The 26397-nt window shown below is 49.5% G+C and overlaps 1 protein-coding gene across 3 annotated transcripts in view; it reads right to left on the bottom strand.

The window, feature by feature from the left end:
- Positions 1-24395: 24395 nt before the first annotated feature.
- FGFR1OP (FGFR1 oncogene partner) overlaps positions 24396-26397 on the bottom strand; it is a 26299-nt gene continuing 24297 nt past the window's right edge. For all 3 annotated transcript variants that reach the window (XM_029944540.1, XM_029944541.1, XM_029944542.1), the window contains one exon: positions 24396-25488. In XM_029944540.1, the coding sequence (XP_029800400.1) occupies positions 25414-25488 (75 nt within the window). In that variant the 3' untranslated portion in view covers positions 24396-25413. The remainder of the gene's footprint in view (positions 25489-26397) is intronic.

The following is a 26397-nucleotide window of genomic DNA, read 5'->3' as shown; positions in this document are numbered from 1 at the left end:
AGTCGGTTAAGCATCTGACTTCGGCTCAGGTCATGATCTCACGGTCCATAGGTTCGAGCCTCACATCGGGCTCTGTGCTGACAGCTCAGAGCCTGGAGCCTGCCTCAGATTCTGCGTCTCGCTCTCTCTCTCTCTGCCCCTCCTCCACTCACATTCTGTCTGTCTCTCTCTCTCTCTCAAAAGTAAATTAACATTAAAAATATTTTTAATGGTTCAAACTATAAAATTCATTCTTTTAAAAAAGAAAAAATTATAAGAAAAAAATTTTTAATAATAGTTTATTTAGTCAAATTGGTTCCCATGTAACACCCAGTGCTCTTCCCCACAAGTGCCCCTGCCATGACCATCACCCCCTTCCCTCCCCTCCTTCCCCCTTCAGCCCTTGGTTCATTTTCAGCATTCAATAGTCTCTCATGATTTGTATCCCTCTCTCTCCCCAACTCTCTTTCCCTCTTCCCCTCCCCCTGGTCCTCCATTAGGTTTCTCCTGTTCTCCTGGTAGACCTATGAGTGCAAACATATGGTATCTGTCCTTCTCCGCCTGACTTATTTCACTTAGCATGACACCCTCAAGGTCCATCCACTTTGCTACAAATGTAATATCTACTTTATTTTTACCATTTTCGGCACTTTCCAGTTCTCTGTGTAGATCCAAATTTTCCTCTGACACCATTTTCCTACAGCTCAGAGAACTTGCTTCATTTCTTGTAACACAGGCCTGTTCGACAATGAGTTATCTCAAGTTGTGTCTGAAAAAGTTTTTACTTTTTGCCTTCAATTTGAAAAATGTTTTTACTGGAAATAAAATTCTGGGTTAATGGACTTATTTTTCCTTTCAGTACCTTGCATAATAGCTGATGAGAAACGTGTTTTAACTGCTTTTTTTCCTTCCTATCCAATTATTTTCCCCTCCCATGCCTTCCTTTTTTTTAAACATTTTTAAAAGTTTTATTAAATTCAGTTGATTTTTTAAATCTTTATTTTGTTTTTTGAGAGAGAGCACAAGCGGGGTTGGGTGTGGTACAGAGAAAGAGAATTGTAAGCAGGCTCCATGCTGAGCATGCAGCCCTACCTGAGGCTTGATCCCACAACCCTGGGATCATGACCTGAGCCGAAATCAGGACTTGGATGCTCTGGGCAGCTGGGTGGCTCCGTTGGGTGAGCGTCCAAGTCTTGATTTCAGCTCAGGTCACAATCTCAGACTTCATGAGGTTGAGCTCCATGTCTGTCAGCGCAGAACCTGCTTGGGATTCTCTCTCCCTCTCTCTCTGCCCCTCCCCCACTGGCACACCCACTCTGTCTCTCTCAAAATAAATAAACAAACATTAAAAAAAAGAGTCTTATGCTCAACCGAGCAACCAGGCACCCCAAATCCAGTTGATTTTTTTTTGTGAACTCCACACTAAATGTGGGGCTCAAACTTACCACCCAGAGATCAAGAGGTGCACAATCTACTGACTGAGCCAGCCAGGTGCCCCTCTGCTCTGGATACAGTTTATATTGTCTCCCTGTTTTTGGTTTTTAACAGTTTAATTGTGGTATGTGTAGGCGAGTTGTTATTTTATTTGGGGTTTTTTTTTTTTTTTTTGGTTTGGTTATTTTGGTTTTTGTTTTTATTCTATCTTGTTTTGTTTGGTCATTTTGTTTTTGTATTTATACTATTGAGGTTCTCTGAACTTGTTGTCTTGCATTATTTTTGGAAAATTCTTAGCCATGATCTTTTTAAACACTTCTCACACCATATTCTTTCTCTTTTCCTCTAGACTTCGGTCGCATGCAGGTTAGATCCTTCTCCATTGTCCCATGGCTCTTACTTTGTTTGTTGTTGCTACTCTTTTATTCTTTTTGTGTGTCATTCTTATTATCTCTGTTGGTCTGTCTTAAAGTTTGTCAATCTGTCTCCTGCTGAGAGTAGTCTCCTGACACTCCTGCTGAAGGAATTCCTTGTGTCTGACCTCAGTTCCTATCTGCAGCATTCCTGTTTATCACTTTCTTACTATTTCTACCTCTTGGTAGAAATTCACCATCTTGTTTATTGCACACTATCTGCCTCCTCCTCCAGATGGGCATCTGTCACAGTTACAGTAAGATCCCTGCCTCAGATCCCTGGCACGGGGTCACCTCCAGTTCTGGCCCTGGGGCTTTCTTTCTCTGTTGGCAGTTAATTGTTTTTACTTTTGTTTTAACTTCGCTTTAAAAAATTTTTTTAAACATGTATTCATTTTTGAGAGACAGAGAGAGAGAGAGAGAGAGTATGAGCAGGGGAGGAACAGACAGAGAGGGAGACAGAATCTGAAGCAGGCTGCCGGCTCTGAGCTGTCAGCATAGAGCCTGACATGGGGCTCGAACTCATGGCCCATGGGATCATGACCTGAGCTGAAATCGGATGCTTAACTGGCTGAGCGACCCAGGCGCCCCTAACTTTGCTTTTTTAAGTGTCAACTTTGATTGACTGCCAAAAGCCATGTGTAAGTAGTAGAGACTGAAGGAAGTGGTTTCTTAGGCTTGTAAAAAATAATTTTGCATGCAGTGTGGGGGCAGGACGGTTGTTGATCAAGTTAGATGTTGAACTGGGTTTGAGTTTCACTTTGTTTTAAATCATTGCCTTCAGAGCAGCAGTGGCTTCAAAACCCTGCAGGGTCGGGCCGACTGCGTACAGGGCTGAGGTGTGGAGGGTCTCCTGGGTTCCCGCTCCAGCCCCCACTCTTGGCTGTGCCTGTGAGTCTGTGCCACGCAGGGTCTGCTCTCCAGCTCCAGCCCCTCCTCAGAAATAGATGGCTCTAGGGCGCCTGGGGGGCTCAGTCAGTACGCGTCCGACCTTGGCTCACGTCATGATCTCAGTCTGTGAGTTCAAGCCCCGTGTTGAGCTCTGTGTTGACAACTCAGAGCCTGGAGTCTGCTTGGGATTCTGTGTCTCCTCTCTCTCTGCCCCTCCCTCACTCATGCTCTGTCTCTCTCTGTCTCTCAAAACTAAACAAACATTTTTAAAAAAATTTTTAAAAAGGAAAGAAATAAATGGCTCTTGTTTGTTAGTTGTGCTCAGCTCCCGGGGATGAAAGGGGGATTTCCTGATGCTGGGACTGGAGTCTGAGGTAAATGGTGTGACTCTGGCCCTGGGTGGGGTCTGGCGAGCATTCTGCTCTTCCTTCCCATGGAAGCCATTCTCAGCCCTATGTTTGCGCTTGGTCTCAGGAGGGACAATGTTTCATGTCCCTTTCCCTGCCGCATAGGGTCTTTGTGTCCGTCCTGGGATAGGAGGCTCGAGGCTTCTGCTCTACTGGCAGAAAAGGGTAAGGGACAGTTTGTGTCTATTTCACAAGAGCCACTGATGGCCTCGGACAAGCCGGTCCCACTGAGGGGGCCTCTGCCCCATCCCCAGCCTCTCTCGGGCAGGCCGGTCGGAGCGCGCCCGCAAGCCAGTCCATTTCCCCTACGCTCCAGCCCCCTGCTATTTGATCCTGACCTGCTGGCCCCGGTCTGGTCTTTAAGGATTCTGTAAAACTGGCCACTTCGTTCCTACCTGTGGTTGGCAGCCACCTCGTTCTCTTTCTCTGCCTCGTTTGGCACAGCTCGAACGTCTGTCTCCCCCGCGGAGGCCCTCCTGTGTCTGGAGTTCAGCTCACGCAGTTGTCCTTTACATGAAGGTCCCTGAAGGTCTCAGGTAGGTCATTCGGTAGGGGACCTGCTGGAGTTTTCTTGTAGCTGCAATCTGAGTGATTGTCCCCGGGGACATGGCCACAGGATGCAGACAGCCAGCAGCTGGCAAAAACTAAATGCGTGTGTGACTATGGAGGCCATGACCAATACACTCCTCCCCTTGACAGAAGAAACTCACGGTTTAAGGAATCCACTTGAGGTGCCTGGGTACTCGGTCGGTTAGCGTCCAGCTTCGGCTCAGGTCATGATCTCATGGTTCTTGGGTTCAAGCCCTGGATCGGACTCTGTGCTGACAGCTAGCTCAGAGCCTGGAGCCTGCTTCGGATTCTGTGTCTTCCTCTCTTTCTGACCCTCCCCTGCTCGTCGTCTGTCTCTCAAAAATAAATTAAAGGCTCTCAGCATGAATCCACTGCGCCGGTAAAGTCTGTGAGCCTGAGCTTAGGCCCGGCCAGCCTAAACTCGTAATAAAGCCCTTTGCTTTTGCATGCGTGACTCGGTCTCCCTGGTAGTCTCTGGTTTTGGGGGCGATATTGGCAACTTAGGTATAACAAATGGTGCATCGGACGGGAAATCCTTCCCTGGAGACCCTGGGACCCCGACACGTTGGGCCTAATCGCCAGCTGGTGAGTGCACTCCTTTTCTTGTCCTTCTGTGTCTGAGTCTTTTTCTTTGTCTGGTCTGTTTGGTGCTTCTCTAAGGGGCCTCAAAGGAGCCAGGCGGATGCGGTGTGGAAAAGCTTGAGGCCACGGGTGCCAGGAGACGTCTTGGACCCACAGAGGAAAGAGACAGCGGTTGGAGTAGTCCCGTGGCACCAAGGGTGGAATTCGGGTCTGGGGTGAGGTCTGAATTCCACGGGCAAGCGTCATTACCTGTTTGCATTCGCAGAGATACGAGTGGCAAGTGTGGCATCTGTTGGAGATACAGGTGTAGGTAGGGCACTCACTCGCGTTTGTGTAAGGTTTGAGAGAGGGTTCCATTCCCGCGACATTCTCTGGAGTAAGTTGGAATCAATCGCACAGGCGACGGAAAAAGACCGGGTCCCCTGGTCTATCTGTTAGGAATCCTACTGGTGGCAGCAGCAGGGTTCGTTGTTGTTGAAGACTTGTGTAGACCTCTCTGTGCATCTGTTGGCTGTGCACCTGTTTGTCCAAGTATAATTATTGTTGTGACCCTGACTGACAAGGACATGGGACAGTCTACTTCAAACCCCCTAGATCTTTTTTTGCAGGAACAAATGGCCAACCTTCAATGTTGGATGGTCAGAAGATGGAACCTTCGACCCCTTGTTAAAATCTTTTCTTTCTGCTAGGATCTCAGCGGCCAAGAAAATTATTGCCGCCGGAGAAACCAAAAGTACTGGGGCTCGTCAGTAACATTTCTGGCTTCCCCTCCCATTCTTTGTTTCTGCACCTACTAGGGTGTGATATGCCTCCTTGCCTTCTCCCAGCCTGAGGGGCTAAGAAAGATTTAGCCCACATCCACTGAGTGGGGAAAGGCCAATCTGCATAAGTGGCCTCTCCCAGCAGGAGGCAACAAGTTCCTCCTTCCGCCTTAGGTGATAAGAAACAAAAGACCACAGAAGGTAGATTTTTGCATCAAACTTCCAGGTCAAAATTAACTACGGGAAACAAAGCGTCTCACATGGGCTCATTCAGTGTTTGAATTAATCTAAGTCTGTTGGTTTGCTACAGTACAAATAAGTTAAAGTAATAGTTAATTTGATCTATCTCCGTTTTCTTGGGTAATTGTTAAAATAGTTTTAAAGGTTCTTGGTAACTTAAAATGTTAAGGTTTTACTTGATAATAAATTGAAATTGAATTCATTGGCTGTCTAACAAGATAAAAACTAAAGCACAAGCCACAACTAGTGATTGCTATATTGGTATAGGATGAGGTCTGTCGATGCTTGTGCTTTTGACTCGTTGTGAAACAACTGGGGATATTTAAAACTATTAAAAAGCTGCTTTATACTTAATTGGTTCATAAGTTTACCATCCAAGGAAAACTCTGGTATAAACATCTTTCAGTTAGTTACTAAGTCCTCCATTGTAGACTAAGTTTTCTAAGAGTTAAAATTCTGTTAAGCGTACTTCAGACTGATGGGAAAAATAAGAAATGCAACCCTATATGCAGGAAATTGGGGATATGTAAGAAAGATATAAGAAATAAAAGTACATTTTTGTTGAGGGTAAAGAAAGTAATTTTGTCCTAAGTGAGACTAATTGTTTGGAGAGAAATGGCTTTGGGAAAAAGTCTAAAGGCAAAGGAAAGTTGCAGAAGGTTCCTGTAGGGAAATCATTAAAAAGAATTTTATGTGTGAAGTTAAGATGAATAGAATATTTAAGGTATATTGGTATAAGGTTGAAATTCTGCTTTTCTCTCTTTCAAAAGACAAGTTTTTCTGGACCTTTGGTCTGCTCTTGTTAAGACTAGGTAAATGAAGGGTTTCTCTTTTGTTAAGAAGACAAAAGCTTTAGGTCTTTATCAGGTCTTTGATTGCTTAGTTAAAACTTCTCTGAGCTTAAAAAAAGTTAGGTTTTGCTGAAGGATCCCAAAGGCAAATAAGATCTTTTATTGCCACTTTGGTTAAATAGAGTTTTCAGATTTGGAACAATTTGTAATTCTATTTAGGATGTGCTTTATAACTTCCTAAGGTTTTAAACAAATCTCCCAGTATTCAAATGGAAGAGAAGTCTTTTGACCAATTAGGCCCTTTCATCTAGGATGCCAAGTTACTTTAAAAAAGCACTGTTGTATAGGTTATATTGTACGGGTAAATGCTGCAACTGCTCAAATATATGTGCAGTCCTTAAAGTTTTAATGTTTTGGTATAAGATCATTACTTAACACCTTTAGTAATCAAAGTGTTAAGTGTCACTAAATTCCTTTGTCAAAGTACATCATAATGAACTCTTGTCAGATCTTTAACAATGTCCATTTCTGAGATTGTGTCACAGAATGTGTTTCTTCTCCGAGGGAAGTTGTAATAAGGAGTTTTTGGGACAAATGTAGTATTGACATCTTTTAAATTAGTACTAAAATGGGTAGAAATTTCCAGAGCTAGAAGCTGCATTGAAGCTGAACAAAAAAATCAGAAACATGGAAAATTATAGTTTTGTATCTCTTGTTGGAAACATTGTTGTTCCTTTAATGTTGGCTTATCCAGATCAGGAAACTTTCTTGTGAGAAATCTGTGATATTTAGAAATGTTACAAAGTATTTGTTTGTCTAGAGCATTTATCTTCTCTCTCTACTTAAACCATCTGAAATTCAGAAACTTACAGTGTGTATCCCTTCTTTCATGACAATTACAATTGTTTGCATAAGTTCAATAAGAATCTGTTCATTTTATAGTAGGACACCATTGGAAATACTGGTTATTTTACCAAGGCTTTGACTGGAATGTCCTATTCGAGAGTCATGCATAGGCTCAGAGATGACCTGACAGCTTTAAGGAACTAAGGTTGACTCTATGGAACATGGAGCCATAAAGCCTCGTGGAAATGTTGGCTGGACACCTTGCTCACAGAGTTCCCAGCAGCCTCCCCAGGTGAGTAAAGAAGGTCACTTTCTGGCAGGTGCAGGGACTTCAGCACATGTTGGGAGCCTCGGGAAGAAGAATTGGCCCAATTTAACAGGCATTGCAGGCCTGTCTGATGGAAAGTGCTCGGCTCAGCTTCTGGCCCAGAGCGGCTACTAAAAGTTCAACCTGGAGATTCCTTACCAAAAGGACCCAGCAAAGCAGACTTCAAACAAGTCCTCATGAACAATCTTTATTCTTGCTGAGCTTATGTAAATAATTAGGCCAGGACTGTTTAGGATGGACTCGTTCACCCATGCATTCGTCTCGAATTGGCTATCTCTGATAATGGAGGTATTTTAGAGAGAAAAACTGTTTCAGCAATGCACTACTGTAAATGTAGTTCTAGTTCTGAGTATTTTTAAATATTTGTTGTTGGATCTCAGGCTGTTAGTCTGTGAGGATGATATTTAAAAATGGGGGTCACGCCTTTTCAAAAGACTTAAAGGTGGAATTCACAGATATGCAACTAAACAAAAAGTTCAGCCCCTGTTAACGTTTCAGGTATCTCTCTGGAGTTAAGTGGACCGACTCAGAAAAAACCCTCAACCTGGTGAGTGATCCAGATCCAGTCAACCGGCTTGAACTGATCTTCAAAGACTCTTGACTCCAGGGATCTCCAGCCCTGCTCCAGCCACACCCCGGAAGCTGGCTGGTCTAGCACGGCAGAAGCCTGAGGAATCATCGGTCCAGTAAAATAAACTGTCCTGTCTCTTTGCTATCGGACTGGCAAATGTTGCCCCAGAAAGCTGGGAAACAGCAAAAGTTCCTGATTGCGCTAACCTTCCTCTTATAGAGAAGATGTTCTGTTGGTATTAATTGCCTCTGATCTGGGCAGGGGATTTCAACATGGCAAAAGGGAAGGGGGGGGCCTACGCCTCTACCGCCAGACTCTAATGGGGGGTCTGCGAGTGGCCGCTAGATGGCCCACCAATTTGGCTAAGGTTAGTAATGTAGAAAGAACCATGGAGGCTTACTGCACTTATATGCCCAAGGATCCTGAAACATGAGGAAACAAACTGGCTGTCGTTCTTCCTTTTGTAAACCAGGCAGCACCAGATATTAGAAACCCTAAAAGAGACCCTTACCAAATTATCCATGGAGACTGGCGGAAATTGGGTAGTTCTCCTTCCCTATGCTCTTTGCAGAGTAAGAAATTCCTCTTACGCCAAGGAGGGCTATGCCAGGCTTTAGGGGTACAATGGTAACTCAGCTGACCCAGGATTGGGTCAGTTACAAGAGGGAGGGGGGAATGTAAGGACACAGGTCTGACTGACTCCATGAGACAATAGAAGGGCACACGTTGCCCAAGGTAGGAGGGACCACCCTTGTAACACCCAATCAGGAAAGGCCAACTAACACCCTTAACATTTCTCAGGGCAGGCCTAGAAGGCTAGTTACACCCTACATGAGGGTCCTGGGTCCTGGGCCCACTCTGTAATTGGCTAACACTCTAAATGTTGTGATTGGGTCCTGCCAAAAGTAACGAATATTCTAGGCAATGTGAATGCTGTCAATAATAGTGTATAATGATGATTGGGTCACTGTACCTGTGTCACAAAAGGCCCTGCCCTGCCTTTGTTTGGGGCTCTCAGCACGGATCCGCTGCGCTGGTAAAGTCTGGGAGCCTGAGCTTGGGCTGGGTGAGCCTAAACTCGTAATAAAGCCCTTTGCTTTTGCATGCATGACTTGGAAAAAATAAATAAATAAAAAACCGGGGGAAAAAACCAAGAAGGAGTCTACTCTCCTTCTCCTGGGGGCTGGGTCAAAGCTGAGTGGGCCTGGGAAGGCACGTGGAGTCGCCTGATGAGAGTGGGCTGGGCCGCGTCCCAAGCTGGGCAGAAGCTGAAACCTGCGGCGGTCGCTCACGTGCAGAGCCAAAACCATGAGAAAGGGCCAGGGAGTTGCAAATCGAGGAAGCGCACTTCCAGAGCTGAGAGTGGGCATGAGCAGGAGGGCAGAGTCCCGGGAACCCTCCTGTGGACCCCCAAGGCCAGCGCGGCCTCCCAAGGACTGGCTCAGGGTGGTGCTCCCACGGCTCACCTCCTTGGGGTGCTTGCCCTGATGGGTGTCCAAATGAGAAGAGCAGAGGGGCAGGACGGAGGGCCGGGAGGGCGGCTCAGCACTGGCGGCAGGAGGAACTCACACAAAGCCTGTCCTCAGCTCACCTGCTGCGGGCTGGCCCCTGAGGCGTTCACCCGGCCCCTGAGGAGCTCCAGTTGTGGTCAGAGGGAAGAAAAGGCCATTTCTCCTCTTGCCGGAAGTCTCAAGTCAGGGGCCTTGAAGCAGTCTTCACTGATTGGCTGTGCCACTGTCTGGTGTTGCAGAAAACCCCAGAAAAGCATCTTTCCCTTCCGGAAGGAATGGGAGTTGTGCTGTGGGCTGGGTGCTTCTCACACTTCCACGAGCACACGAATCCTGGGAGCTGGGATGAGTTTGCAGATTCTGGCACCCAGGCTCTGGGCTGGGGCCCGAAAGTCTGCCTTTGTCGCAAGCTCCGGGCGCTAGGATGTGGATAAAGAGCGAGGGTCACACTCTGGGCAGCACGGTTCTGGAACACATGCCCACTAAGAGCTATGGGTCTAGGGGACCCCAGCGGTCACAGCCTTGTCACCGTGAACACGTGCTGGGAGAGGTGGTGGCCCAAGTGGAGATTCCTCGCGCTGACAGGTGGTCTTGCCTCGAGGGCCTGAAGCTGAGATTCCGTACAGGCCCTGCTGGGGCCCCGGTGCGTGTCCAGGTCTCCCAGGTGCGGGGCGCGGGGCAGCGCCAAGGGCAGCTCGTTCCGAGGGGCTGTGGGCAGATGCGGGCATTCATCAGGTGCCAGCTCTGTGCCAGACGCAAAGCCAAGCATTTTTAGGTATGTTGTTCGTTATTTACTTACTTTTCCAAACAAGCGCACCCAGAGGAATGAGTAAGGTGCCGCCAGCCTGGGAATCTGAGGCATTTTTATCCACAAGACTCAGTTTGTCTCACGTGCCTAGTTCTAATGCTCGGTGGTCCCCGGGATTTACCCTGCTTGCTCTCACCCTGCGTGTGCCACTGCATCAGGACGGGCTTTGGGGGACGCAGCTTCTGCGACAGCCGACCCGGTACAGGTGAGAGCTGCCCAGGCCACTGCTTGTTTGGAAATGTGCACATCGGGCTTACAGGAGCTGTTGAAAGAAAGATCTAAAGAAAGACTCAGTCCCAGTAGGACCGATGGGGTCTTATGTTTTTAATGTTTATTAATTTTTGAGAGACAGAGCGCAAGCAGGGGAGAAGGGCAGAGAGGGAGGGAGACACACAATCGGAAGCAGGCTCCAGGCTCTGAGCTGCCAGCAGAGCCTGATGTGGGGTTCGAAGCCATGAACCGTGAGATCATGACCTGAGCTGAAGTCAGACGCTCAACTAACTGAGCCACCCGGGTGTCCTCATGGGGTCTCATTTAATAACAGATCTATTGGCATGAAAGTGGTCACCAAAAAAATGTTTTTGATGATGCTCTAAATGCAAACATGGCCCACGTGACTCTGTTGTTGCCTCCTTCAAGGTTTTCCTAGCAGCACCTCAACCACACAATTTATGGACGAAACACCGACGTGCTACAGGTGCTCATTCATAGGGAAGGTCGCTTCTTCAGGCTCCGAGTCCAGGTCTGCACCTCACCATTGGTTCCCAGAGAGAGCTGCTCCTCAAAGTCACTTGGAATTCAATTCTAAACTGATGAGTCTTTTTTTTCCTTCTGGGAAAAATCACCATCCATCCTGACATGCGTGCAGCACAGGCTTTCCCAGGACGTCAGCGCCACATTATGGGTAAGTAGAATTGATGGGATTCGGCGTTCGTCAGTGCTCCAGCTCTGCCTCCGAGCACGTCCGACCGGGGCCTCCGCACACCACGCCCAGCGTCAGGAACTGCCCCCTGCCTTGCTCTGATTAATACAGCGAGTCTGAAGGAACCGGGCTGCCCTCTGGGCGAGGCCTGTAAGTTCTGCAGGGACTGTGCTCCGTTCTCTCTCCATCCCGGAGGGCTCCGAATGGTGGAGCTGGTCAGCCTGCCTTGGACGGAGGGCCACCGGGGGCACGCTGGGGTGGACACTTGGCACGAGTAAGAAGCGGGGCTGGTTGTCACCACAGCAGAACCCAGCCTACCCTGACTTACATGGCTTGTTGATTTACCTTAAGGGACAGGTTTGGAAAATCTATTAATGTAGTTCAGATGAAAACTGTCCAAAACTTCAAGTTGAGAAGCCTACTCACTAGGATTTATAAAACACATGTCTCCATCATTCCACTTTGAGTTAACAGAAAAAAAGTGCTCTAGGTAGGCGCCTGGGTTAAGTGTCCAACTTCAGCTTGGTCATGATCCTGCAGTTCATGGGTTCGAACCCTGTGTTGGGCTCTGTACTGACAGCTCAGAGCCTGGCATCTGCTTCAGATTCTGTCTCCCTCTCTGCCCCTCCCCCTGCCTAGTGCTCTTTCTCAAAAATAAACATTAAAAAAATTTTTTTAAGTGCTCTAGGTAAATGTCAGGTAATGGAGGGTGGGGAAACACATCTTAATTTTGAGTCAGCGACTTTCCCCTTTTCTTCTGGAACTGCCTCAGAAAACTGGAAAAAGTGGTCACCTTGCCATCCTGGACAAAGTCTAAGCAAGGTTGACCAAGCTGCACTGAGGCAGGCTTCAGGGCATTGAGAGACCAAGTCCAGCCCAATGATCCTGCCATCCCACTGTCCCTGTGAGATGCAACATTCATCCACGTCCAGTGTCATTTGCTTTGCCTCCAGTCCCGTGTTGAAAGTGGGACTATTTCACCGGTCCATAGCCCGACCCAAACCACCACACACTCACCTAGCTCCTGGTGTGGCTCCTAAGGTTCCAGGAGCGGCCACAGAGGTTGGCCTGTCTACAGCTGGAGTCTGGGCATCAGCCCTGTGACCCCCTCAGAAAGGGGAGGTTTTGTGACTCCTTTACAGAAACGGTAAAGCAGTGTTGCTATCCAAATATAATTCTCTTCTCTCTTTGGGCAAATCTTCGGTCAGGACATTAAATATCCTTCTCGCTGTGTTAGAAAGAGTGGAGGGAGGAGGAGGGAAAGGGAGGGGAGAGGAAAAGGAAGAAAGAAAGGAAGATTCTTCTCTCTACTAGAAAGAGACAAGCCAGAATATTTCTAGAAACAAAGAGAATTTTCACAGGAACTTCATAAACACCCTCATCTCATATACACAACACAGGATGTGTCATTTGTCTTTGAGGATGAAGCACACAGAAATAAAAGTTTATTTATTCCAATGTTTTCTAAAATTAAAAAAATATATATTATGTAATGAAAGCATAGAATCATCCAAGAGTCTCACATATAAGAAATACAGTGTTTGGGGGCACCTGGGTGGCTCAGTCGGTTGAGCATCCAACTTCAACTCAGGTCATGATCTCGCAGTTCATGGGTTCGAGCCCCACATTGGGCTTTGTGCTGACAGCTCAGAGTCTGCTTGGGATTCTCTTCCTCCCAAAATACAGCGTTTGATATGAAATGTGCTAGCTCAAGTTAATATACATGAGCTGATGAAATAAGTACAATTATCCCCGTTTTTGAGATGATCAAACTGAGAGGTTAGAACAGTGGGTCAGGGGTCAAGCAGAGAAGTGGACCCAGTAGAGTATGTACTGATTCAGTCTATTAAGTCCATTTTCTTCACATCTGGTATTGGAGTTTGAAACCCATAAGAGAGTCGAAAAGGAAAAGAGATAAAAAACGGGAAAGATCAAGGACACCTGGACCTAAGTCATGAGTTGGAACCTCACGAGGACAGACTGAACACTGGGTCAGCTTTTCTGTCTCTGACCGTGCTGACAAAAGCATCAGGCAGAGGCTGTGTGCTTCATCCCCTTTGTCACAGAACGCAACACGCACACTTGGAGGAGGTACTAGAGAAGGGGGAGGGGACCAAGCTGCATAAAATCCCAAGTCCAAGGATTTTATACATAAAAAATCATGTCGTCCTGGGTAGGGACAATTTTGTATCTTCTTTCAAATCTGTGTACTTTCTATTTCTTTGCCTTGCTTTATTGCACTGGCTATCACTTCCAGTAAACAATAAATAGGAGTGATGAATGTGGACAGCCCTGGTCTTGTTCCCAATCTTGAAAGGAAATCTTGAAAATCTGTAGAGTTTTGGTCAATGTCCTCTATCAGATTGAGAAAGTTCCCTTCTCTTCCTGGTTTGCTGAGAATTTTTTTTAATCATGAATGAATGTTGAATTTTATCAACTGCTTTTTCTGTATCAATTGACATGATCATGTGCTGCTTTTAGAATATTATTTTGGTTTACAAAGATCATTCTTCAAATATTGGACCACAGTAGCATTTCCCTGATAAACCTAATTTAGTCATCATGTATTAATTAACCTATTGCTGAATTTTATTTGCTAATCTTTTGTTAAATATTTCTGTACCTATGTTTATGAGGGACATTTGTGTGTTGTTTTCTTATACTGTCTTTGGTTTTAGTCTCCAAGGTAATTCTGGCCTCACAAATCTGTTTGGAGTATCCCTTCTTGGATTTTGACAAGACTTTATAAAGGATTTATATTCTTCTTGGGAGAATTTACTAGCAAAACCATCTGGATCTGGATCTTCCTGTGTTTGTTTTAGAAGGAAGGTTGTTTTTGTCTTTAATTTTTTTTAACATTTATTTAATTCTGAGGGAGAGAGAGAGACAAAGTATGAGAGGGAGAGGAACAGAGAGAAAGGGATACACAGAATCCAAAGCAGCCTCCAGGCTCTGAGCTGTCAGCCTGATGCAGGGCTTGAACTCATGGACTGTGAGATCATGACCTGAGCTAAAGTCGGATGCTCAACCAACTGAGCATGACACCCAGGCGCCCCTGGAGCTTCCTGTTTTAAAAGGTTTGTAGCTACAATTTTATTTTCTCTAACAGAATCATTCAGGTCACGTATTCATTCTTGAGTGAATTTTGGTGTTTGTGTCTATTCAGGTATTTGTTCATTTATCTAAGTTGCTGATTTTATGTGTATAGTGTTAATAGTATTCTTTTACTATCCTTTTAATGTAGGGTCTATAGTGACATCCTATAGTTTATTCGTCATATTAGCAATTTGTGTCTTCTTTTTCTTGCTAGAGCTTAGTAAGTTTTATTGATATTTTCAAAGAACAAACTTTTGGTTTCATTGATTGTATTTTTCTGTGTTCAAGTTCATTGACTTTGACTTTCATCATCTTTTCATTTATTTTCCCTCCTTTTTATAGTCTCTTAAAGTAGAAGTTTAGATTACTGATTTGAACCCTTTTCTTTTTTTCTTTTTCTTTTTTTTTTACTGTCCTTACTTATTTTAGAGAGAGAGAGAGAGAGAGCATGAGCAGGGGAGGGTCAGAGAGAGAGGGAGACACAGAATCTGAAGACAGAATCCAGGCTCTGAGCTGTCAGCACAGAGCCCGAGGCAGGGCTTGAACCCACGAACCGTGAGATCTGACCTGAGCTGAAGTCGGAGGCTTAACCGACTGAGCCCCCCAGGCGCCCCTGAGCCCTTTCTTTGTCAAGATACGCTCTGAAGCCTATAAATTTCCTTTTAAGCACTGCTGTTATGGCTGCTTTCTAAAGCACCCATATGTTTGATATTTTGTATTTTCATTTTCATTCAGCTCAAAATATTTTAGGACATCTCTTGAGATTCCCTCTGTATTCATGGACTACAGAAATGTACTGTTTAATGTCCAAGAGGTTAGAGTTCCTCGTGAAACCTCAAGAATACTATTTTGTGATATTATTTCCTTTTATTAAGTTCTAACCTAATATCATTATGGTCAGAAACATACTCCTATCACAGTTTTATTTTATTCATTACGAGTTTTTTTTAATGAGCTAAGCCATGGCTTACGGATGTGGCTCTTCTTTGTGCACTCGAAGAGTGTGTAGTCTGCTGCTGTTGAGTGGGGGACTTTACAAATGTCAATCAGATGCAATTGACGATGCTTGGCGCTTCTATATCCTTACTGGGTTTCCTGTCTGTTAATTCTATCAATGAGTGAGACAGGAAGGTTGAAATTTTCAACTATTATTGTAGACTTGTCTTTTACTGTTTCAGGGGTGTGTGTCTGTTTAGTTTTTTATCTTTATGTCTTGAGTTTTCTTTCTTTTTTTTTTTTTAAGAACATCTGGCACGGGGCTCAAACTCACAACCCAGAGAGCAAGAGTCGCATGCTCCACGGGCTGAGGCGGCCAGGGGCCCTGTTTTGTACGTTGTGAAGCTGTTGTTAGTGCCTTCTTGGTGAACTGACACCATGTTATGTCCACCCTTATCTCTGATCATGATCTCTACTATGCGGTCTATTTTGTCCGTTACTAAAAGAGCCACAGCAGTTTTCTTTTGGTGTGTGTTTACAGAGATCTTTTTCCATGCTTTTTCTTCTTTTTTAACAACTTTGAGATAGTAATTCACATACCATACAATTCATCTATTTAAAGTCTGCAATTCAATAGGTTCTTAGGACATTTAGAAATACGTGCACCTAGCACCAATCCATTTTAGAATAGTTTCATCACCTTGAAAAGAAATGCCAAGCCCTTTGGCATTCAACCCCTGACCCCACCCGCCCCCTGCCACACCTCCCCTAAGCACCAACCACTCTACTTTCCCTCCACACAATGTGCTTCTTCTGGGCTTTCAGATGAATGGAATCGTAGAAATTTGTTTCCAAATTTCATTCAAGTTACAAGCATGTAGGAGTATTTCATTCATTTTTGTGGCCAAATACTACACCATTGCATGGTTACACCACTTTTAGGTATCCATCTACACATTAATAGCCATTTGGGTCATTTCTACCTTTGGTAATCATGACTAATGCTGCTATTAATATCCACATGCAAGTTGCTGTGTAAACATACTCTCACTTCCCTCGGGAATATGCCTACGCGTGGAGCTGCCCAGTCATCCGGTAACTTAACACGCCACCTGCGAGTCCCACTGGGGGCGTGTGAGGGCTCCGGTTTCTCCACACCCTCCCGGACATTTGTTATTATCTGACTTCTTTATTCTAGCCATCCTAGTGGAGAAGTGGTATCGTGGCTTTGATTGCCATTTCCCTAAAAAGCAGTGATACTGAGCATCTCTCCATGTGCCTGTTGGCCGTCCACACATCCTTTTTGGAAAAATGCCTATTCAGATCTTCTGTCCATTTTTTAATTGAACTGTTTGGAGGAAAATTCTTTTGCTATTGAGTTGTAGGCATTCTATACTTTGGATATAACCCTTGATCAGATATGTGGCTTACAAACATTTTCTCCCAGTCAGTAGGCTGCCTTTTCATTTTGATGACGATTTCCTTTATTGTGCAGAAGCGGTTGTTTATTTGCACTTTGTCTCATCTCTTTCTGGTATCCAAATGATACAAATGTTAGCGTCTTCTTTGGTATGATCCCAAAGTTCCCTATTTTGTTTTTCTTCAGTCTCTTTTCTCTCTCTTGTTCAAAGTATCTAATTTTGTTGATCACGGACTCATTCCTTTGTCATTTTTGTTCTGCTACTAAACCCACTGAGTATTCCATTTAAAAATGTATAGTTCTAATTCCCGCTTAGCTCTCGAGTCTTCTCTCTTTGGCAGTTCTCTCTCTCTCCACGCACCGCAAGGAGCATCACTACATTAGCTCCTTGAAAGTCTCACTGTAATCAGTCCATCCTGTGTCCTCTGAGTGCGTGCGCTGCTGCCCGTCTTTCCTCTGCAAGGTAAGGGTTGAATGGCCCTTCGTGCACAGTGTGAGTTTGGGCTATATCTGGGATATGTGAGCATCCCAACCTTCCAGATCTTGGTTCACCGTTCTAGAAGGCAGTTAGTTGAATTTCAGCTCCAAGTCCCTGTCTGCCTTCCATGGTTGTGTTTCCAAAGCCAGATCTGTTTTCAAAGCCTTTGTGGGACTCTTCAGGTCTATCGAATGCATGCGACAGCCAGTGGCTAGTCTTGGGGCCGAGCGGTGGCTTCTCCCACAGTTCAGCACTCAATGTCTAGTGCATCCCGTACAGGGTCAGATCCAGGCCTGCACAGCTCAGGGATGCCCAAGTCAGAAACAATGTCATGGGGTCATTTTTTGGGCTGCCCCCTCTCTGTAATCTCCAACTCTTTTCTGGCTCCTTGGCTTCCCTTCCAGGCCTCCTGCCAGACGAGACGGCTCCAGCTCTCATTGCCCACAATGCCCCTCACTCCCTCTGAGCGTGCTGGTGCTCAGGGCCAAGCTGCAGCCGTTTGCTCCCATCAGAGCAGAGGCAGCCGTGGGCCTCCACTGAGGCTGGGATGCAAGATAAACGAAGCAGAACACAGCCACCCCTCTCGGGCGCCCCATTTTCCAGTCCTGGAGCCAGAATGTGGTGGTTCTGTTGGGGCACTCTCTGTCCACACCCACGAAGTCATCTGTTTCCTGCCATCGGACACCAATCATTCTGCACAAAACCAACACGGTCTAGGTCACAGGGATCATTTCATGTTTAGAAATTTTTTTTTCCTTTTGAAAACCACATGAGGACAATGTTAACAACACTAAATGCATTACTTAAAACCCCCAAACCCACGACCCTGGCACTCAGCACTTCTCACTCCACCTTCCTGTCTTAAGCACACAAAATTCCTTTTCAAATTTATCTTCATTTCTTTGTCCAAAACTATTTATTGAATGCCGACCTAAGCCGGGCCCCGGGCCACACTGGACATACGGGCATAGCCTGGGGCACCCGCCACCGTGATTTTGGAGGAGGGAACGGACAGGAAGGCCCGCGCGTTTGAACGGGGGCGGGGTTGCCAAGGAAACAAGCCAGAGGCTCTGTGTGGAGAGTGGGGGGCTGGGCGGCCAGGACTCGGGTCCACATTACTTCCTGCCACACGAATCCCGCGTCAGTCAAGCTCCAGGTTTTAGAATCCTAGGGGACTCGATGTCGCCCTGTCATGTCAGCCAGCAGGGCGTGCGGGTCCGTGCATATTCCGTGCCTGCGCACCTTGCCAATCTATGACACGTAACCACACAGTTTCTATTTTTATGCAAATAGGGTTTATTTGGTGGGAAGCGTCCACTGTTGTTCTATTGCCCACTTTACTTGTGTTCGCTACGTCTTCCCGCCTCTCTCCGACCTGGGTCAGCGAGTGAGGAGCGTAGTCGTGTCTTGACAACAGCAGCAACAACAAAGCCCTGCTTGGCTTCTTGGCACGATTCCCATTTCTGGTGACCAAGAACGACTCTCAGAGATGCGGGAAGGGCATGAAAATGCAATCTTCCGTGGATGATTACTGTCACCCCTTACCACTCTCCACCTTATTTTTACTATTTCCCCACCAGTGTGTTATTTTTATCTCAAGTAATTCAGGAACACTTGTACTTGACTGGCTCACATGAATGAGAAATGTTCTACCGGGGCACCTGGGGGCCCAGTCAGCTGAGCATCTGACTTTGGCTCAGGTCAGGATCTCACAGTTTGTGCGTTCAAGCCTCACATCAGGTTCTGTGCTGACCGCTCAGAGCCTGGAGCTGCTTCAGATTCTGTGTCTCCCTCTCTGCTGCTCACTCGCTCATGCTTTCTCTCTCTATCAAAAATAAACATTTTAAAAAATGTATAAAAAAACAAACCAAAAAAAAACCAACCTAATAGAGGGATCTATGTTTATAGATCTGGCACAGGACAGGCCTCTCCTAGTAACGAGAGCATGAACGAACGGGTGGGCGTGACTGTTCAGGAACGTGGGGGCACACACACTTTATGACTCTCATAAAATGAAAACATTCTGGCTGGGGCCTGAGTCCCAACAGCCTGTGGGAACAGTCAGCTTCAGAACCTATGACTCAACACGGGAGAGCACGGCTGTTCAGGGACCCAGGCCGCCCCTTCCTGCGGCCACCCCGCTGTCTGTGGCCTTTGAGGGCGACTCCGAAGGCCACCAACAGAGCACAGCTGGAGACGGCCACCCCAGGTGCCAATGCAGTGCCTTCCTACAGCCTGCGGCACAAGCGGAGGCTCAGTAAGCAGTGACTAGCCTGGAGGATGAGCCTGAATTAACGAAAGGTCCTAAGTCACTGAAGAAAGAAGCCAAGGATCTGGGCACTCAGGAAGGTTACTGATCAACTAGCCCACATTTTAAATACGTTCTCCGTGCTCAAGCCTCCGACCCTTTCACTGGGCGAGGCGGCGGATCGAGGCTCGCCTCACGCGGGCGTGGCTGGAGAGCACCCAGGGCACGTGCAGCGGGGCTGTTACATAAGAGAGCGCTCTCGGCACACACATCACTTCTGAAACCACAGAGGCCAAACCACAGCGGAAAATTCAGCTGCTCTGGAAAGAAACAGCAAGATGATTTTCTGCAAAGTTTCCTACTCCGGTACGTGTCCTTCTGGGGTGGCCTATATTTCTCGTGCTTCTTAAAGCCCACGTGACACGTGACCAGAGAGCACCGAGCCTCTGTGAGCAGGATGTATACGTAAACCTCCTGTCACCTCGGCTAAGGCTGGGGCAGGTGGCGCCCGACACCCGCTTGTGCCAGAGCAGCCGGCGTCCTGCGAATTCGACCCGGGAAGGAGTTGGCCTCTGGCTCTGGGTTTAAGCGCTCTTAAGTGCGAGATTTCAGGGGTCTCCCAAGCCTGGAGATTCTTACCCTTTTCTTCAATACATATATAAACCTCTGAGGACTCTGAAGGCCTTCATCACTCAGCTGTTGAGGGTCACCGAGTTGGGGGGCAGATGCCACCTAAAACAACGGCTGCTCCTACACCCCCCCAGGTCCCAGCATCCCCAGAACCGGGCTGGCCCAAATCTGCTGGACTCTGTCCTGAGGCAGGTCCCTGGGAGCCGGCTGCGTGGGGTCAGGTTACCTCGGGGGGGGGGGGGGGGCCGGCACTGGCAGGACAGGAGGACACGGCAGGTCCCTCTCTCTCTCTCTCTCTCTCTCTCTCTCAGTGCCCGCACCCGGGGCTCCTGCCGCTGCCCTCCCCTCCTCACTGCTACCCTCCCAGTGGCCTTCTCCTCTGCACTCGCGCCCTGGCCCATGTCCACTCCTCCCACTCCATCCTTACTTGCCCAAGATGGATCAACTAAATTTATTTTTGTCCTTATAAAGTTGGTCCGTAAACACTATTCCCAAGTGTTCTGAGCCCTCACTTTAGCTTCTCTGTAGGGAAAACCTTCACAGGTTCTCTGCTGTTTCCTAGGACACACACCGCCCACTTTCACAGTGGCAGGCTAGCGCCCCCAGGACCTGATCACGTGAACTACAGAAATGACATGATCTGGCTCGTTGCCGTAACTGGGCGCATTGTGAAGACAAGGTTCTTTAAATACAGAAACATGAACGGAAAAGAGTGAGCAGTTAGGTAGTTTTCTGGAAGGGGGTGCTCCAATTACACGTGCAGGAACCGCACGAACTGTGCGCACAACCGCGCCGTCCCCTCGAGGGGGCTGCGCCGTGTGCCTCGGGCCTCAGGGCCGACCCCTCTGGTTTCAGGCCCAGGCTGGCAGCTCTCCCCGCACGACAAAGTTCTGGAAGTCCTCGCAGGCCGGGGACGGAGGCGCCTGGGGCAGTGGCTTCACCCGACGCGGCAGAAGAGAACCCTCAGTTGTGAGTCCCACGACCTGATTCTCCGTCTGGAACGAACGGGGCTCCAGCCCCCCAAGACGCCCTGAGGGCCCCGCACCCACGGCTGAGGGGAGAGGCAGGGTCCAGAGCAGGGGACGCGCCAGGAGCCGGAGGCCCGGCCGGCCCAGGACACCGTCACTCTGACTGTGACCCAGGACTCCTTCCTCACGAGACCATTTCCACTTTCTCGCTCATTAGGTTGCTACCATTTCACCTAAAACTCTACTCTCACGGGCAAACCTCGGCCAGTGGTTTCTGCGGAGACTCTCATCCGACACCTATCTGACTTGGCACTTAGAGCCCGGAGTATTCTGGTCACTTTCTAGGAAATACCTACACTCACTCAGGGACTGTGTGGTTCCAAGGTCACGGACGGGCCCATGAAGCCGTTCGAACGTTTGTTCTGACTTACCTCGATCACCGCCCCCGACACAGGGACAGCCAGACGACCGGGTACGCCTGCGCTGGCTGTCGGGCGAGCCACCGCTCAGAGCTGTGCCCGTGCGTCAGCGGGCTGGCACCGAGGGGTCCTGGGGCACAGGTGCTGCCGTGCGGAGACAACGGAAACAGCCTCCGGAAGCCTGCTCGCCGCCCCACCTCTGCTCCCCGCGGCGCCACAGCGGCTCGCTCGCCAGCGGCCCCGGGCCTCGTCGGCCCGGAGGTACGCCCTGCAGTCTCCCGAAGCACCCGGGCAGCTGCGAAAGCCTGCTGCCCCACCTCCCCGGAATCCCCCAGGAGCCCCCAGTTTGTGCGGATCTAGGCCGCGGCACCGCTGGCGCCAGACTCACTTCAGAGCCCACGGCCGCTGGGTCTGCCTGTGGGACAGGCGACTGGCAGAAGGAAGGGATGTCCTCTGGGTTCGCTGTTGGCAGAGGAGGGTGGGCGTTGTTCTCTGCAGAGTAAAGTGGGGTTCACGAACACGCGCCGGTCGTTTCCCCCTCCCTGGGACAGGCAGTCCCCTCCTCCCTCCCCGCCTCCCCCCTGCCCTCCTCCCTCCCCGCCTCCCTGGCCTCCCTCACTTTATAGAGTCTCAACTTCTTTAAAAGTCCTACAATTATATCAGGTGACAATCATGACAGATCATTCTTGTGCCTGTAACACACAGAGTCAGAAGTACAACACAAGACCGGAGGGAAGACGGCCTCCCTGGAGAGGACTTTCCCGAGGCTCCTGGAGACGATTTGGACCCACGAGACTGTGCTGTACGACCCTGGGGTGGCCACCAAGAAAATGCCTCCAGGACAGCGGTTAAGAGAACAGGACCCGAGAGTTCTCCTCACGAGGGGACGTTCTTTTCCTCGTGCGGTGTCCCTGTGAGAGGATGGAGTCAGCGGCACCTGGCGTGGGCCCATTTCACGGACACACACGCCCAACCGCATGCCGCGCACCTCAAACTGACCCAGCAACGTGTGTCAGTGACCCTCAGCAAAACTGGAAAGACACATAGTGAAAAAATCACCTACGGATTTAAAATGTTACATTAAAATATTCACTTATTGCAAAAACAAGTCAGTAAAGGGAGAGAGACAAAACAGACACGAGACGTTTACTCAACAAACATTAAGACTGCGCCATAAACCCACAGTACGTGGATAAAAACACGGCCTGTGAGGGGATCTGGCCACCCAGTCAAGCAGCAGAGGTTACCAGACTGCATATTATTTTTAATTCCAACTCCACAGGATCCGCAGGAGACGAACTGTAGATTCAAAGATCTGGACGTCACGCAAAGTGCCACAGAGCACGCGCGGCCACACTAGGTCGGGCAAAACGGCTTTAGAACAAAACGGAAGAGCCCAAGTGGGGCATTTCCTGAAGACACGGCACACACACGTGCACCTAACGGCAGTTCCAGAAACACCAGAGGCGAAAATGACAGAAGCGAAGGAAACTGGTAATTCAGCCAAAGCTGGCGTTTCTGAGGCCCCACTCTCAGTAACAAATAAAATAATGAAGATCAAGGAGGAAACAGAGCGCAGACAGCCCTGCAGCACATGCTCGCCCCGGCGACGGGACGCACAGGGTAACTCCCAAGGCAAATCAAAACCACAGTGTGACACCACCTCACACCCGTCGGGACGGCGGGGTGACACCACCTCACACCCGTCGGGACGGCGATATTCAGAGCGCTGGTAATGAGTGTCCTGGGAGCCGGGGTAGCATCTAACGGCCTTGACGGAACCGTGAGCCTACTCGGCCCACCTGGAAGGGAGGGGACAGGAACACTGTCCCGGGAGGTGACTGCCCGGCCAGAAACATCTCCCGGACACTGCCCACCACACCTAACAAGCAAGTTTCCAACCCCTAGGGTCCTCACGGGGCCACACCACAGGCCACGTGCTAGCCTCGGTGCCCAGGACACACCCCGTGGCTGAACACGGCGCCTGCTCAGACGGCTCACACGGCCAACGGGCCCGCATCGGCGACCAGCGGCAGTAAAACACCCCAGGTGCACAGGACAGAGACGGAGTGGGAAGGAGGCCCGGCGTCCCCTCGGGCTGGAGCGGCTCTGGGAACAGGAGGGACACAAGCCAGCCAGCGGTTCTCAGGCAAGGGCGGTGCTGACAAGGTGCCGGTGTGCGGCAGGGACGGCGTTGGCATGCTGACCCCCGGCCACGGTGTCACCGTCACACACGAGATAGGACAGCTGCAGGGACACAAACGGGACAATAAAAGCTTTTTATTCATGTTAGGTTACGATCAATAAAACGACACACACCTCGCACTCACGACTCCCACCACATAACCCAGGCTCTTCCCTCCGTGGCTTACTGCTTCAGACGTACCTCCAAACAAGAGCACTAGTCACACGCTCGCACGCTCCAACCCGCCTGGTCAGGAACACGAGTGGAAATCACACTTCCAGCGGCCCACCACTGAGTTTCAAGCCCCTCACCCTCACTCGACCGGTGGACGCAGCGCTAGTGACAAATGAGGCTCCCCAACGTGCATTTTGTGCCCGTCCCCCACAGACCATCAGGAGGCCAGATTCTGCGTAACAGAACAGTGACAAATTTCAGAGGGTGCCGTTCAAATGTTTTCCACAAATTTCAAAAGCCACCTCTGGCCACACGTTCAAGTCCCGTCACAGAGCGCTAGCGCCCATCGGATGACATAAAGTCAGTCACAGCCGGGACACGGGTCCTGGGGAGCCAGGACAGAAGGGCGGGCCTGCATGGTAAGGGTTTCCGGAGAGGACACCCAGGGAAGTGCCATGTAGACCAAGCACGCGGGGGACCTGCGGCGACAGACTGCTTCTCCACACGGGGCCATTCACGCGCACAAAACATGACCGCCGCCGCGGGACAGGGACCAGAGCCCTCAAGCAGATGGCTGAGCGGCACCGCGGCTCCCAGGCCTCTTCCCCTTGGGGCTGACAGCTCCACTTCATCGAAGGTTATCCAGTCAGACCGTCCTGTTACGTCATCTCGTTGCCCGTGTTACCTCTTCCTCCGCCTGTGACGGCCAGCGTGCGTGCACCACGGGGGCGGGTGCGAGATGACCGGCGGGCACTACGGGAACCACGGAGTCTCACAGAGATCAATCAGGTAGGTCTAAGTGACTCTTTATTAATAAAGGTGACTTTTAATAAAAAACATCATTTAATTCAAATAAAAAAGTGCAGGGCATAACGCCCAGTCGCAGCCATCACTCACGTCACACGTGTCTCCCTCTCAGCTGTTCAGTTCGGAGGCCTCGGTGACCAGGCGGACAGCGCTCGGCAGGCGCAGGGCCCCCAGAGGCCGCGGCTCCGGTCCAATCTGGACCTACTGCAATCCGCCCGCACAGCCGGACTCCAAGCCCGGCTCAAGGCTCCAGACACACTCCGGTATTTCACATTTCCAGGCATCTTCGTAAACAGTACGTGACTCTAAAGACAGCCTGCGACTGACGCTCCTTGTAAGGACCAGGGCGGTGACCACCAGTGTTGTCAGCGACAGCCCCAGGGATTAAAAGGGCCACCTCCAGACGCCTTCAAAACAAGCAAAACTTGGTCGCACACACACACGTGTTCCCGAGGGAAGGGGTACACGATAAAGCGCCCGGACACGCCAGACTGAGCGTGAAGTACCGGGCCTCAGGGCCCCCCACCTACCAGGTCGTCCTGACCTCTGTCACAGAACCGCCTGGTATCAGATACACTTTGATCCGAGGTGGCTGAAGCCACACACACACTCACACTCTCTCACTCACACACACACACACACACACACACACACACAGCTGTGTGAATCTCTAGCTTTATTCACACCTTTAGGGATGCTCTTAATACCGGTATTTTCACGGGTTCACTCCCTGTAATGAATCTGAGTTGTGATCGATGTCCACAGAAAAATGTGTAGCCAAACCAAATTGAGAATATCGTCTCTTCCACACAGGGGCTCAAGTAGGAAGCATTTTGTTTAGTGTAATGAAAAGTTAATTTTTAAAAATATCCGCAGTCTTTCTGAAACACAAGGCACCGACAGGGAGCAGACATTCTGGCAACGAGTGATTGTCTGAGGGGAAACGGAACTGATCGGGGCCCCGTGTCCTGTGTGGATCAGAACACGTCCTTCTTCCACGCCTAGGCAACGTCTTCCAGATAATCCGCCACGTCGCTGAGCTGCGACACAGTCAGGTCCTGAGTCAGGTCTTCGAGCTATGTTGTTCAGAAGGGGAAAGAAAAGAGCTGGTGTCAGAATACAGTCAGGAAGGGCCTTGAAACTGCACTGCCAGAATTTCAGTGTTACCTGGTACCTTAGAAACCACTTCTCCTTAAAGTCCTCTCCCTCCCTTCCTCCCATTTGGAAGCCTGCGACGATCACCAAAGGCTGAGCCCACAGCAGAAGTCCACGCTGACAGACATCTGTCACCACAACCCTCAGCAACCACCCTGGTGGCTGTCAGGCGGCTTCGGCCTCCTGCGGGCACATCAGGTGTGACAAGAGGCCAAGCCCTGTGGGCCGGCCTCACTCGGCCTCCCCGGCCCTCCCGTGCGGCACACGCCCCCACTGCCCTCCCAGGAAGACCAAAGCTGGCCCAGGACCACCGTGCACCAAACGGCACAGTCCGCCCCTCCCAACGGCCTACCGCGTGCGACCATGCCCTGGCGGTCACGGGCACGCGGGGAACGCCCCTCCTGCCGGACAGCAACATTCACGTCCCGCCAGGGCACCTCCGGCCTGAGAGGCGCTCACCTGACTGGGAGCGGCCGCCTCTCATCTCTGACGGAACATGCGCCTGCCCAGGGTCCCCAGCCCTCTGCCTGATACAAAGGCCGAACGGGGATCTGCTGGACGGACCCCTAGGAGCGCAGCCTGCCTGCACGTCTGCGGCCCCGTCCCCTGCAGGTTTCTGCCCCAGCCGACCTGCCTGTTGTGGCGCCGCCTCCTCCTTCCCGGCGCGCTCATCCCCGCGCCCGTTCCTATCCTGACTTCTGCCTCTCCCGTCTACGCCACTGAGGTGGTCAATTCTGGCTCCAGCCCTGGAGGTACGTGGCCCACCTACCCTCACGGCAGCCGATGCCCTGCCATAGGGCGCGGGGGGCCCCGGGCAGCACGGGGTGACC

Source organism: Suricata suricatta, chromosome 7, assembly GCF_006229205.1.
Source record: "Suricata suricatta isolate VVHF042 chromosome 7, meerkat_22Aug2017_6uvM2_HiC, whole genome shotgun sequence".
In the NCBI taxonomy this organism is placed as follows: domain Eukaryota; kingdom Metazoa; phylum Chordata; class Mammalia; order Carnivora; family Herpestidae; genus Suricata; species Suricata suricatta.
The sequence above is the reverse complement of the archived record's forward strand: the minus strand, read 5'-3'. Positions and strand labels throughout refer to the sequence as shown.